General features: G+C 47.6%; 1 protein-coding gene across 1 annotated transcript; it reads right to left on the reverse strand.

Moving 5' to 3' along the window:
• Positions 1-1,149: 1,149 nt before the first annotated feature.
• Positions 1,150-13,285, reverse strand: TMEM42 (transmembrane protein 42). The gene is made up of 3 exons (XM_045007843.1): positions 12,949-13,285; positions 4,643-4,789; positions 1,150-2,728 (listed from the first exon to the last, which is right to left on the reverse strand). Exons 1-3 carry the CDS (start codon positions 13,105-13,107, stop codon positions 2,585-2,587), a joined length of 450 nt encoding a protein of 149 aa, XP_044863778.1. The 5' UTR covers positions 13,108-13,285; the 3' UTR covers positions 1,150-2,584.
• Positions 13,286-14,627: the final 1,342 nt, after the last annotated feature.

Consider the following 14,627-nt stretch of genomic DNA (forward strand, 5'->3'; position numbering starts at 1 on the left):
ATGCTGTATCAATTTCATATCCCGTAAGCACTGGCTCCAGTGACTCCTCTGACTTTCCATTGACTCCTTCCTTTCTGAAGGATTATGGCCTACCCTTACAGGGACCATAGACTCTTATGAGTCTATGAATATTTACTGAAATACTAAGGAATCCAAGTTTCTTCATTTCATCCCTTTTGTTTTCCATTTTTTGTTTTTATTTCTGACCTGTATGCAATCCACTCCAGTGGCAAAGTAAACTTATTGACCCATAGAAAATGGACCTGGACACCACTGTTAACATTTAACATTCTTTCCAAAACCCAAAACAACTCTATTGTCAGAGGAAAGGAAAAACAGTCACGGTCCATAAGGCTCTGATGTCCCTACACCTGGAATATCGTTCTCAGATCAGGGCATCTTATGAGACAGATACAGTATTGACATATTTGAGGAAGTTCAACAACAAAACTGATGTGGAGTCTAGTGGGATTGGTTTACAAAGAAAGATTTAAATGCATATAACTTGGTTAAGCATTGACAAAATGAAGGAGACATAACAGGCTATAAATACGTGAAGAATGTAAACACCCTGGAGGGGGAGCAATTTTTATAGTGTGTTGAATAGGACAGAGATATGACTGGGGCTCGTAGAATGCAAGGAATATTTAGGTGAAAGATACAGAAAAAACTTCCTAGCAGTGAGGTATCCTGTGCTGAGCTTCTAAGGGAAGCGGTCAGGGGCGGCTCTACCTTTTTGGCCGCCCCAAGCAGTCATGCGCGGGAGGCGCCCCGGAGCCGCGGGAGCAGCGGACCTCCCGCGGGCATGACTGCAGAGGGTCCGCTGGTCGCGCGGCTCGGCTGGACCTCCCGCAGCTGCGGGCGGTTCGCAGGTCCGGCGGCTCCGCTTGAGCTGCCGCAGGCATGCCTGCGGGAGGTCCAGCCGAGCCGCGGGACCAGCGAACCGTCCGCAGTCATGCCTGCGGGAGATCCACTGGAGCCGCGGGACGAGCGCCCCCTCCGTAGTCATGCCTGCGGCAGGTCCGGTCGTCCCGGGGCTCTGGTGGACCTCCCGCAGGCATGACTGCGGCAGGTCCACCGGCCCAGCCTGCCGCCCCCCCGGGAAAGGGCCGCCCCACGCACGTGCTTGCCGCGCTGGGGTCTGGAGCCGGCCCTGGAAGCGGTGGAACACACATTGTTTGGGACATTTAGAACTAGACAAGGGAACAACCCCACCCTGGTCAGTGAACAGACTGCAGCAGATGAATTAACAAGTCTCTTCCATCTCTACAGACTCTTAGCCAAATCTTGCTTTCAAGTACATCCACGCAACCCTAGTGACATCCAAGAGTTTAGGAATAAACAGGAGCAGAGTTTGGGCCAATGATTCGATACACAGTATCATACCTTTGCCTGCTGAAATGTAAAATAGGAATTGCTCCAAGAATTGTACCACTGGCTTGGAGAGACAAGAATTCCCTCCTGACTCCTTGAATAGCCACCTGCCAACACTGTGGCACATATTATTTACCAAGAACAGAGTGCTAGGTGCCTCACAGCGTACAGAAATGAAACCGTTTGTGTTGTTCTACTTCATGGTACAGTACAAATGCTTTAGTTCACCTTAATCCAGCCCTGTTGTCACAGTCTCTGAGGTCCTAAACAGACAATGCAACCAGGAAATAGCTGTACTATTTTCTATAAATATGGTGCATGGCTGTGTGTGTTTATGATGGGTCACTTACCATGGAGGTAGAGCAAAAGGGTTGTTAGAGGACCCAAGCAGGAAAGGTAACACAATAACATAGACGAGGGTTCTGAGGAAGCAACGGAAAAGCTGTTTATTGGGGGAATAACTCCTAGTAGACTCCAGCCAGGCTAGATTGCTCTTCCTAAGGCTAAGCCTAGGATCAAGAGGAGGATACTAAACATTAGAGGACCCTAGGCCTAGAAAAGGGTGAGGGCTGCAGGAGTGGCAAGAGGCTGCCCTGGGAGTGTCAGTGAGAGCTGACAGGCTGGCAAGGGGACACAGAGACACAGCAATTGCAGCAGGGGCAGTCAGCTTTTCCCAATGTAGACAGAGACGACAGGCCTGGCTGAGACACATGAAAGCTGGCAAGGAAAGATTAAGGCTTAGGCTAAGGGAAATCTGCATGTAGCCCTTTAATGTTTGTACTCTTTGCTCCGTGGAAAGGAATACATGATGCATTGTTTTGAAGAAGCTGTTTTGAGTCACTTTTAACCACTTTGCTGGTCACAAGTCCCCAGAGCGAAAAGGCTTACAGATGCCTCACTCAGCTGGGCCTCAGATCACGTGGTTGAGAAACAAGGAGTCTGAGACCCAGAGCCAGAGTGGTTGGACTGCATAGTTCCGCCCGGAGTGAGGAGCAGGCAGTCAGGCCTATCACTCAAGGGGAGGGAGTAAAAAAACAAAAAAACAAAAAACAAAGCACAGTTCGCCCTGTAACCATGACAGCAACATGGGGCGGGGGGGAATCATTCAAGGAGCAAGTCTGCAGGAGCATCACCCACCTACAGCAGAAAGGCCTGAAGGCTGATTTTGTCATTAGATTGTTGACACAAACTAATCCAGTGGGTTTAGTTTCTATTTGTCCTTCTTCTCAGAATGCTGCTGTTCTGTGTGAGGTGAAGCTGTGTGCAGCAGCAGGAGTCCACAGAGTGTCACGCTGATCCCTACCCACCACAAGAGTGCACGAGTCTCTCCAAAGAGCAGCTTGCCCAGGAAAGCCTGAGGGAAGGAAAGAGAAATACATTCACAAGGCAGAGTTGCAAAAAAAAAAAAAAAATGTCTCCAGTACAAAACCAGGGGCAGATCCTCAGCTGGCGTGTACAATGGCCTAGTTCCATTGAAGTCAGTGGAGCTACGCTGAATTACACCACTAGATGATCTGACCTGTGATTCCTAGTATAAAGCCTGCCTAACGAAACTACTGCAACCATCACCAACAGGAACATCTACTGTTACTTAGAATCACCGGAGTTAAAGTTGGAAAAGACCTACCAGGTCACCCAATCCATTTTACAGCCAACACAGGATTAGTCCCTGTTGCTCTGTCCAGCCCAGTAAAAAAGAGGCTTGGCAGATGCTGATTTTTGTTTTTTTATATAATTTTGACAGATGATAATGTTGACTTTTAAGCATTTTTTTTCCAATTTAAATATTCACAGCTGAGGGAAATTAAGGGGCATCAGACAATTATTTAATGAAAACAGATATTGAGATTCAAACAGTTAAAGTTTTATAATTATTAAAACACACAACTGTCAATATCACGTCAAAATATACAAAATAAATATCTTTCCATCAAACTCTAATATGTTCTCAAGCAGCATTCTTCTTACTTTGCCTAGCTGTAACTTTTAATGATCCCTGATGGAAATATGTTTCAGTGGTTTGTGTGTGTATGGTGAAATTGACATTTACCGACATTTACTGATAAAAATCGAATCCTTCCAAGCCTTCTCTTAAGTGTCCCAAGTGATGGGACTACCCTGAAACACTATTCTGCAGATTAAGATGGGAATGTCTTCTTCATATTTGATTTTAATTTTCTCTTTCTTAATTTTATCCCATTACTCTTACTTATAGTCCCTAAATTCCTCTCTATCCTTGGCAAAATTCCCATTTTGTTCAGTGGGCCCAGAATGTTACCTCTAATATTTAACTCAGGGATGGGCAATCTTTGGCACGCGGCTCACCAGGGTAAGCACCCTGGCGGGCCGGGCTGGTTTGTTTACTTCCCGCGCTCGCAGGTTTGGCCGATCGCGGCTGTCTCTGGCCGTGGTTCGCCGCTCCACGCCAATGGGGGCTGCAGGAAGCGGTGGCCAGCATATCCCTCGGCCCTGGTTGTTTCCTGCAGCTCCCATTTGCCGATCCCTGATTTAAGTCATCTCTTGGCCAAACAAGCGGTTTTAAACCTTCCTTGCAAATCAGTGCTGCAGACCCTGATCTTTTTTGCTGGTCATCTCTGTAATCTCTGAATATCGTCTATGGTCAATATCTTTCTGGAAACAAGGAGACTGATCTAAAGTTCACTAAAGTCAATGGAAAGACTTCACTGGACTTTGGATCAAGCCCATAGTGCTAAAAACTGGACAAGAGTGATCTACAGTAGGGGAAAAGAGATCAATATGTCAGTTGAAGAGTTACAGGTAAGCAGGGGCAAGTGTAAAACACCTCATATTCCTAAAGGCATGATGGTTTTGGCTTGGGGCTTGCTAAAGAGTGGTGCAAAGTAAAAAGCAGTGTGTCTCCTCTCCAGTTCTTAAGCATGCACAAAGACAAGGCCAGGCTGTTTCAACCTATCAGAAAATTATGATAAACACTAAACCAATCACAAGTCATTGAGCAAGATAGCATTCGCTTATGTAGTTAGGGAAGAATAATTCCCCTACAGTAATTACTAGGAGAAATTCTACAGCCTGTGTCATGTAGGAGATCAGACAAGATGATCATTGGTGTGATTATCCCACATCTGCCTAATATGGCGTTCTTACATTTTCCTCCGGAGTATCTGGTGCTGGCCACAGTTAGACAGAATACTAGGCTAGATGGACTCCAGGGGGTCTGATCCAGTCTGGCAATTCCAGCGTCACAGAGGTCCCTTCTGGCCTTCAAATCTATGACATCAGTTCTACTCACCGAAGAGATGAAGTTGGAGGCTGTTGTTGTCACTGTGGCGGTCGCTGAGGAAGAGGAGTGGTGGAGGGCTTTTGCAAAGAAGGTCCACATGACAGCATTGCATGCAAACACCAGACCGACGCATCCTACTCTGAGCACCACGTGTAACTGCAGAAGGGGGGTGGTGGAAATACAGATGTTTTTTCACTGACAGTTGACTCTCCCAATTATTTTGCAAACACGTTATGCAAAATAAAATGTCACAAGCTGTGAAATGGCCTGGACCTGAGTTACAAACATTATTTTGTGAAATCTCAACTCTTGTGTTTCTACATTTACTAATATGCCATATAAAAAGGAGGCAAATTATGAAGACTGTTCTGACATTTTAAACGGATGATACATTAGAGGAACCGATGCCCTGTTTTTTCCCTCACCACTAAAGAAAGAAAATCTGGAGGGAGGAAAAAAAAAGACACGTGGGAAAACAGAATGGTTGCTCTTCTCTTTACCACCTACCATTGAATGAAGGAGAATCCCTCAGTAAGTGCTTGATCCTACAAGATACCAAGCGCCCTTCACTCCTATTAGCTTCAAAATCATTTGATGGAGCATACAACCCTATAGGAGATGTTGAGCTTCTGAACAGACTTGGGGCTTCAGAGAATGTCAGTTTCTCAATTTCCTTGGCCTACATTCCCGGAGAAGTAAAATCGCCTACCCTCCAACTGCATCCAAGCTCCACATGTTCTTTATCTTGTGGTCAGACTCTAGTTCCTGAGGTGGGAGTTGGGGGGGGGGGACGGACTGGAGACTGCTTTATGGAGGAAAATTCCCTAAGAAATGGATCCATCCTTGCTGGAACATCCTTAGAAATGCATTATCTGGGAGATCTGCTCTCAGCCTTTGAGCTTTAGGCTACCAAAGAGGAGCCAGAGGCCAAAGTTCTGCAAAATCTCAGTCCCCGGATTGACTGTTCTGGGCTGTGAGGAGAAGAAAGGAAACCGAGTGCCTGTGCCCATCTACCAGTTGCTGCTGCTGCTGTATGTGGGTGTGGGGGGTGTCACTGGAGCAAAGGCAGTGGGATATTGGCATATGGAGATGCTCGTTCTTTACTGCTGTTGCACAAGTGATAATGAAGGAAGCTGTAAGGAGTCTAGATAGCTCATTATTCATGGGATTATTCATGGGAATCAGCAGTATTCAGCAGCTGTTCAGGACATCATTTCAGTTCAGGCCTACAGTGAGTATAAGTTATTAACTTCTGACCATTTGCTCAGTTACCAATCTGAAATGAGCTGGTCTTCCACAATTCATAGAGAACGGAAGGCTTCTCCACCAAATCTCCCCCACAACCTTAATCCTCAGCAGAACAGCCAAAAGGATTGAATGGTTCCGCAGAGTGAACTTCTGCCTTGCTAGCAGTGGATCCTGCAGAATACTGAGGAGGCGTGGTTGTAGGGGAGCTTACACTGCTGCTACCTGTAGTGCTGTACTACACAAGGACTTCTACCTTTGTGGCTGTCAATCAACACTTTACATGACCACTGAATAACTCCCCACTTTGTTACATTAAAATAGAAAAGGGAAATGAGCCGCATATAATTGTGTGTCTCAAACTAAACAAATGAGTAAAAGAACATACTAAACTGGCATACTAAATTGCAGCGGACAACCAACGCCACCATAGAAGGAAGCAACTGGAATGTGGATGTAACAATCACAGATGGAGAATGTCTATGTAAAAGAGTGGAAAATCGAGCCTCTCCAACCCCGGTGGGCTGGCCCTTTTCAAGTCCTTCTTACCTCCCACACTACAATTCAAGTAAGGGAACGGGATACCTGGATCCACCACACCCGAATCAAGCTAGCCCCTAGGCCAGGTCCAGAAGCAGACGACATCGGACTTCGAGGGAGCACCGCCAGCTCTTCCCACCGCGACCCGGAAGAGCCAGAAGCAGTCGATACCTGGAAAGCTGAACCTCTCAAGGGACTAAGGCTTTTGTTCTGATGAACAAAATCCTGAGACTTTGTGACTATGGGTTCTCAGACGGTGCTGTGGTGGCTATTATTTCTGAGCCTGCCCCTTGTACAAGCTAACCCGCACCCAGCGGCTAAACCTCTTCAGCGACTGGCCACGTTGGGACACTTGTCTGACTGTTGGTTGTGTCACTGTTCTGAGGAAGGAATAGGACTGTGGGCTGTACCTTTAAACCTCTCTGAAACTCTCTCCCTACAAGTGGTGCGGAAAGCTGAGTGGTGGTGGAAAGGAGAATACCAGTCCGATAAGTATGGGAAAACGTCTGAGGTTTGGCATCATAGTTGGGAGGCCCAAGGGGTCCCTCTCTTCGATATCCTTGGGTTTGGGCATAAGCTGGCCCTATGTTTTGAGGCTGTTGACGGGACTGGGAGGGAACTGGGTTACATCCCCTTAGAAGCCTGCAATCAAACCCTTAGGTTTAGTGTTAGAAATGGAACCTTTTACCCCTTAAAAATTGGTGTAGACACCCAGAGACCTCCCTGCCAGTTTCAAAAGGCCTATATTGCGAAATTGACAGGCGAACGTTATCAAGGGGAGTGGTTTCCTTCATTCCTTCCCTTGGGTCCCATAAATGAGACCCATGCATATTATATGGACGTCTCCTCTGGCATTTTATCACCTCACTCATCCCTTGTAAAAATCTCTGAATGCCATGGGGCGCTAGTAAGCTTTACATCACACTTGTTTGCTGTTACATACTGTGGGGGTATCTTAAACAACACCCACGCCATGGGACATTTGAATGCATCCCATTGGCGGTGCCGGGGCTGGATATTTGGCAACTCCAAACATCGAGATGTTAGGGTAGATTGGCGCCACCGAGTAGCAGGAAGCTCCCTCACCCTTTATTTACAGAGCCCTGGTCTGTATTTTATTTGTGGCCATAATGCTTATAAAGCTCTCCCGCCATGTTGGCATGGCCGGTGTGGTGTGGCCAGAGTATTACCAGACATTCAAGTAAACACCACACTGGACTCACGCCAAACCTAGGGACTTATTCTCACAAGCTCTTCACACCCTTGAAAGGGGCTTGGGTTAAACGTGCCGAAACCCCCCCTAGTAATCAGGCAAATGGGATTTCATTCCTTTATACGTGGACTTATTCCTGGACTGGGGGTAGCGGAGCTGGAAAGGGCAGTGGTAAACATTTCTGCAGAACTTGAAAAAGCAGCTAATGCCTCCTTGGACGCTTTCCAAAAGTTACAACGAGAAATCGATGACATAGCAGAAGTAACACTGCAAAATAGGCGTGTGCTAGATGCCATGAATGCTGAAGTAGGGGGGGCCTGTGCTCGCATTGGGGAAAGATGCTGTTTTTATATTAATCACTCTGGTTTAATTGAGGAGGATTTGCAGGCCATCAAGGATGAAGCTGTTGTTTTTCACACTGTATCTCTTGATCATACCCTTAATTTTGAGGACCTCCTCCCAGACCTTGGGTCATGGTTTACTGGCCTTTTCCGTAAAATTGTCAAATGGATTATTTTCTCTCTTTTCTTTCTATGTGTTGTTTGGGTAATGTTGCAATGTGCAAAATGTTTGTGTAGTGCTGTTACTAAGGGCTCTACGGTCCATAGGAGAACACAATATCTCTCCCTCCATCTTGATCGCAAATTGCGTAACGGGCCTGACAATTTGGATTATCAGACCAGAAGGGGGGACTCTGACAATCAGCAGCGACCCCCTAACAGCTAGTAGCCTTATAATAGCTGGCAACCATTAGGGGAAATTGGACACCTCACGAACACAGTAGCCTGAACTTTTGAACTGTCTTCCCTTATCGGTCTTGAGGCAGTTGAAGCTGGTCCTAAGCTGGTTTTTGCTGAGCAGATTGCAGAAGTGCAGGGTTTGCTAACCACTAATCAAATGCTAACACGACCGAAGCCTGTGTGTGATTGTGTATAAAAGATTCTTGGTTTTTGTATGGAGTAGTCTTTGTACCAAGGTGCAAAACTCTCCTTCTTCTGCAGAATAAAGCAACCTTTCCTTATCCCTGTCTGGCTGTCACTGGCTCTCAGCTAGGCGGACCTGACATTTCGGTAACAACTCACTGATAGATTATGCAATAAAATCCAGCCCCTCTGGCTATCTCAGACTACAAACCGTATGGAAGACATACGCGAACAGTCCTATACTGGTAAGGAAGACAAAACTATCTAGAAAGCCCTCTGATTCAGGCTTCAATGCATCTAAACCACTTATTTCCTGCAGCACACAATGGGCCACATTCAGCCCTGGCATAAGAGAGCGCACTGAACCCTGCAGTTGTGCTTGTTTAAGGAAAGGCTAAATTTGATCCAGAATCTGTCCAAAGCATGATATGAAAATCAGATAGAAACCAATGCTCCCTACTACCCTCCTGCTAGCTATTTTGACACAGCGTTTGTAGGGAGACGTTAGAGCAGGGGCAAATCATGTTTCTGCTGAGAGGCATTTGAGAGAACTAAGTTCTATTGTAAATGGTTCTGCACACTCCAGGGAGAGTTCTGCGCTGCAAGTCAAACAGCCAAGTGCAATCCGGCGGCTGCTGAATTCAAGCATCTTCCAGCACTAGCAAGTTTCTAAGACAAAATGAACCTGCAGGTCTAATTAGAAATAGAATCCAGGGTGTGATCCTGCCATGAGCTGTGGGTGAACAGGCCCTTCTGTCTGTGTACAGCTCGTTGTAGGATCAGGGCCTCGGTCTGGAAAAAGGCTGCAGTTTTGTTTTGTTATTTGCAAATCTCCCACTTCCCCCATTAATATACCCGGGTTTCATGCCGTGATCTGCTCTGTTATGTCCTTGAAGTAAGGATATGGAGAGGTGAGGGAGGAAACTGAAATGGCAAAAAAGCCCTGCAAACATCTCATGAGTGCCTGAGAGCAGGAAAAAACATTTTTTTCCTGTGCATTAGATTAATGGCCAAGTCTTCATCGTATATATCTTTATGCTAGATCCAAATAAATACCTAAAAGAAATCAATCTTCAATTGATATCAGTGCATGAGCCTTTGAACAAACACACCTGAAGGTGTTGCCTTCTCCATGGGGATTAACTATGCTTTGCCTCACCCTCAGGTGCCTTAATAGCAAAGGAGGCCTTTGTTCATGTTAGGGACAAACTGTTTACTGCCAGCCTGGGGAGGCAATTGGATTTTGTGACACAATACCTGGTGGTCAAGATTAAAGACAATGGCCCACATAGTAAATTCAGAGACTCTTAATTCTTCAAGTTTTTCTTATTAGGGCCCTGATTTGACTTTACAGCAGGTCTTTGAATGCAGCTTGTTGGGAATGGAACTTCACATTGGACACATCTACTCAACCCCAGTGAGCCAGTTTACACCTCTACTCCATCGTTTACACTGTCCCGCAGTGGGCTGACTGTAGGCGATTAGGGTGAGATTTTGAAAAGACTCAGCACTGGCCTAACTCTGTTCCCACTGAAGTTAGTGGTAAAGCTCCCTTGACTTCAACGGAAGCCGAGTTAGGCTAAGGCTGAGCACTTTTGAAATTACTTCCCTTAAAGTCCTTAATGGGATGAGCCCTCCCACTCCATACTCACCACTTCTTTGGTGAACCTTGTCCCGAGCGGGGATTGTGCTCAGACACCACCTGCCTCTTGGGGCTTCTCTGCTCTGTCCTGGGTCAGTGAGTGCTGGGGTGGGCCTGACGGTGCCATATTTGCTTCCCTTTGTGCTAACCCCTTCTTCATAGCCTGGCCCTCTGCCCCTTTGTATCGGACAGTCTCCGCTTTCTCAGGGTGGTGTTACATTTCTGCATAGTGTTACTGCTGGGTGGGGGGATGTGGGGATTTAGAAATAAAAACCCAACCTCTACATTTTAACTAAATTCAACATATTATTTTTATATTTTAAAAGGGCCCAACAAGATGCGCCTGTAACAAAAGTACTTCTCATTACCAGGCTAGGTGATCATAATGGTCCCTTTTTGGTCTTAAATCATCTACCTTTTCCAGCCACACTTGCCTCCCAGGCTTGCCCTTGTTGCCCAGTTTCCCTTGCTAACCTTTGTCTAACATGTCAATGCTGTAGTGTAGAGAGTTATTCCCACAGGCAACCCAATGAAATCAAATGAACTATGCTCTGGAGTAAGCATGTATATGGAAATGACTCTTTGCAGAATCAGGTGCACTGAAGTCATAGACTTTAGAGTCACAGACTTTAAGGTCAGAAGGGACCATCATGATTGTGTAGTCTGACCTCCTGCACAAAGCAGGCCACAGAATCTCACCCACCCACTCCTGTAATAAGTCTCTAAAATGCTATGTATGCCTGTGCTGCTATAGAAATCATTGTTTCATTGTTATTACTATTTATTTTCACAGGAAAGGACCAAGGCATTTCCTTGTTTCTAAAAATTGAGCGATCTTATCTTGTTTCTAAGAACTGTTTTGAATATTCAGCCTAATAAATCAAGAGTTACTGGATAGAAACAGCAAAGAATCCTGTGGCACCTTATAGACTAACAGATGTTTTTGCAGCATGAGCTTTCGTGGGTGAATACCCACTTCTTCGGATGCAACATCCGAAAAAGTGGGTATTCACCCACGAAAGCTCATGCTGCAAAAACATCTGTTAGTCTATAAGGTGCCACAGGATTCTTTGCTGCTTCTACAGAACCAGACTAACACGGCTACCCCTCTGATACTGGATAGAAAGTTCTTAAGAGCTGAACCTCATTTGAATTTATACTTTAAATATTCCAGGATCTCTCTCCTGTCCCAACAGAGGTAAAATACAATGAAAATGGGGTAGGGGGGCTATTTATAATCTCTTGCCTCAGATTAAATTCAAACCACAACCCCTCTGCAGTACAGAGCTAGTAAGATGTTGTGTCAAATCAGCCACAAGAGGTAATGAGGAGCCACAGCAGTGCTTTTTTGTTAACTGTCTGCTCTCACAAAACAGGACACATACCATGCAGCCACTGATGACGGCTCTGTGACAAAAACTAAGAATCATCACCTGGTGAAATGTCTTCTACGCCTCTGGAAAGTATGTTACATGTTCTAAGTAACGCTTCTTCCAAACCTTCCCCTGTGCATCACACAGTATGTAATATAGACTCTGCCCAGTCTCCCACTGACACCTCTGGATGACTTAATACAGGAACAAAAACAACAAGGAGTCCGGTGCCCCCTTAAAGGTTTATGCCCAATAATCTGTTAGTCCTTAAGGTGCCACCGGACTCCTTGTTGTTTTTGTGGATACAGACTAACATGGCTACCCCTTGATACTTAATGCAGGAACAGTTCTTTTCCAATTCTTTAAAATAGCCATTTTAAAAATGCACACGATTATTTCATATTAGTCAACACCAAGTCTTGACCTGGATCTCCACTACCTGCTCTCCCTGGACAGCAACCACTGAGATGTATGTTTTAAGACTTAAATTCTTGTCAGTTTCATTTTCACAAGGGAAGAGGGATGCAGACTAGAACTGCTGGGGCAGCAATACAGGACACAGGGTGCACACTGCAGGGCCTTCCAACGTCCTTCTTTTCTCTCTGAAAGGATGGCTCACAGCTTCATCCAAAACATGGCCTGTCCTTGTAGTGGAAAAACTTTCCCCCTAAGCACATACACAGGAGAGGGGACCAGTATTTAGAAATTTAGTAACCCTTCTTAGTGTATGTACTCCCAGCCAGGATCTTTGGATATTAACCTGCTCCTGACAAAGCCATACCCAAGGGTTGGTGTAGTATGTTAACGTCTTATCGGAACTTTGCCTGAGCTCCCCAGAGACACAAGGAAGAGTGAGTGGCTCTGACTGTGGGGTTGATTGCGCAGGGATGGGTGTGCACCGGCGTGGCTCTGTGTAGCTAGGAGAGCAACGACAGCTGTGCTTGGGCCCTGGGAGTAGGGTGACCAGATGTCCCGATTTTATAGGGACAGTCCTCCTGATTTTGGGGTCTTTTTCTTATATAGGCTCCTATTACCCCCAGGGCCCCCACCCCCTGTCCCGATTTTTCACACTTGCTGTCTGGTCACCCTACCTGGGAGTGAGATCGGCTGAGGGAGGGGGTTGCAGGCACTGACTGTGAGTCTCGAGTGACCAGATGTCCCGATTTTATAGAGACAGTCAAGCTTGTTGGGTCTTTTTCTTATATAGGCTCCTATTACCCCCTCAACCCTGGTCCTGATTTGTCACACTTGCTGTCTGGTCACCCTATGTGTGTCTCTTCCAAGACAGATCACACAGAGGCTGGTTTCTCCGCCTCCCCTAATGGGGGAAGCGGCGCTCAGTGGCCAGCCAAGGCAAAGAGCAGCTGCCCGGCTCTTACCCAGACACAGGCGCCGGCGGCCGCCTCCTCCCCTCCGGCCGCAGCCGCACACGCCTCCCGCAGGTAATCGGCGCCCAGAGCCAGTTTAGCGGAGCAGGCGGCCAGCGCCCCCAGCAGGCCGGCCGCGGCCGAGTACGCGGCGCCCCAGGCGGCCCGCATCGCAGCAAGCCGAGTCCGCCGGAGTCGAAGCCGCGCGGTGATGCCGCCGGCCGCTCTTCCGGGTCTCTGGCGAGCTCACGTGACGGCTCGCCCCGGCGGCGAGCTCCGCTGGCGGGGTCGGTGTGGCGGAAGCCAGGGCTAGCGGGAGGAGCTGGCTGCATCGAGCTCCCGCCCCCCGAGCCTCTGCGTCCTTGTCGGGGGGCGTCCCCTGCACCCGCCCCGTAACACTCGGGGCTGCCTGTGGGGCCCACGCGCTAAAGCCCTGCTCGGGTGGGAGGCTGCTGGCCCCGCCTGTCTGCCTGACCAGGCGCGGGGGAGCTCTGCCCTTCTCCAGCAAGAGCGCCTCTGGGCGGGAAGGAGCACGCCATGCTTCCTCCTCACACGAGTGGCTACGGCTAATCCTATCAGAGGCCTGGGGGCTTGCTACCTACTGCTGATGCAGGGTCTGTACCTGTGTCTGATCTGAGATCGTTCCAACCAGCTTTTGTCAAGTAGGATAGCACTCCGGGGGAGGCCAAGCTTTGAAAGATGTGTCCTCAGTCCTTTCTCATCAGGGGTTGTACAGGTCCCGGAGGAGCTGGATCATTTCATTACTGATGAGTGAGGCTATGATTTAGTTGGGATATTTTTAGTAAAAGTCATAGACAGGTTATGGGCAATACACAAAAATTCAGGTGCTGTGACCCGTCCATGACTTTTACTAAAAGTATCCCTGACTAAATCTTAAGGGGGTTGCTGCGGGGGAACCCAGCCATGGCACTGGCTGCTGGGGGCTGCCACAGCAGCTGCACCGGTGGCCCGGGGATGCTGCTCAGGCAGTCCCTGGGGCCAGCCGCACTGGCCACTGCTCAGGCGGCTCCTGGCAGCTAGCCCCGGGGACTGCCCAAGCAGCCACCGATGCGGCTAGCTGCAGGGCCACCAGAGCATCTGGCTGCAGAGCCACTCCAGCAGCGGCAGATGTGGCTGGCCCCAGGGCCAGCTGCTAGGGTGGCTCTGGGGTCAGCCACACTGGCCCCTGCAGAAGTCACGGAGCCCTACTGATGAGGAAAATAAATACCTCACTTAAGAAGAGCAGTCCAACCTACCTTGGCTGACACTATGCTCACTAATTCTAGCCTGGACCTTTCTAGGGAAGGTTATAGGAAAAAGTATTGGTGGCTTTTCAACTTGAGTCATAATGAGACAATCTGGTTCTGGACCACTTCCAGTCTAGTTTGCTTTATGAAGACTCTGCTAACGTGACAAATCTGTGTTCAGTGGCTGCTGTGGCCTGATGGCCAATGATCAGTCTTGGTCATGCTCCCTTTGTGAGCTTCCATTGGCACTGTCGAACATAGACTGTTGCTGTTGTAAATAAGGACCATCACACATATTCCAGAATTGTTTCCCAGTGCATCAAGTTATGCCTGGAAGGCAGTGGTAATGGCCTAATAGTACTCACTCATAGGCCACGTTTAATACACCCCAATGCTTTTTTGTGTGTGGCTTGTTTGCATATTGCTATAAATTTTTTTTCTTTT

Source organism: Mauremys mutica, chromosome 2, assembly GCF_020497125.1.
Source record: "Mauremys mutica isolate MM-2020 ecotype Southern chromosome 2, ASM2049712v1, whole genome shotgun sequence".
Taxonomy (NCBI): Eukaryota; Metazoa; Chordata; order Testudines; family Geoemydidae; genus Mauremys; species Mauremys mutica.

Bases quoted from the DNA above. Each gene is read 5' to 3' on its own strand.
- TMEM42 (XM_045007843.1), bottom strand. From the start codon at position 13,107: ATGCGGGCCGCCTGGGGCGCCGCGTACTCGGCCGCGGCCGGCCTGCTG. The intron at 4,790-12,948 runs GTAAGAGCCGGG...CCCCTTCTGCAG, and splicing joins CCGCCGGCGCCTGTGTCTGG to TTACACGTGGTGCTCAGAGT. The intron at 2,729-4,642 runs GTGAGTAGAACT...TCCTTCCCTCAG, and splicing joins CCTCCAACTTCATCTCTTCG to GCTTTCCTGGGCAAGCTGCT.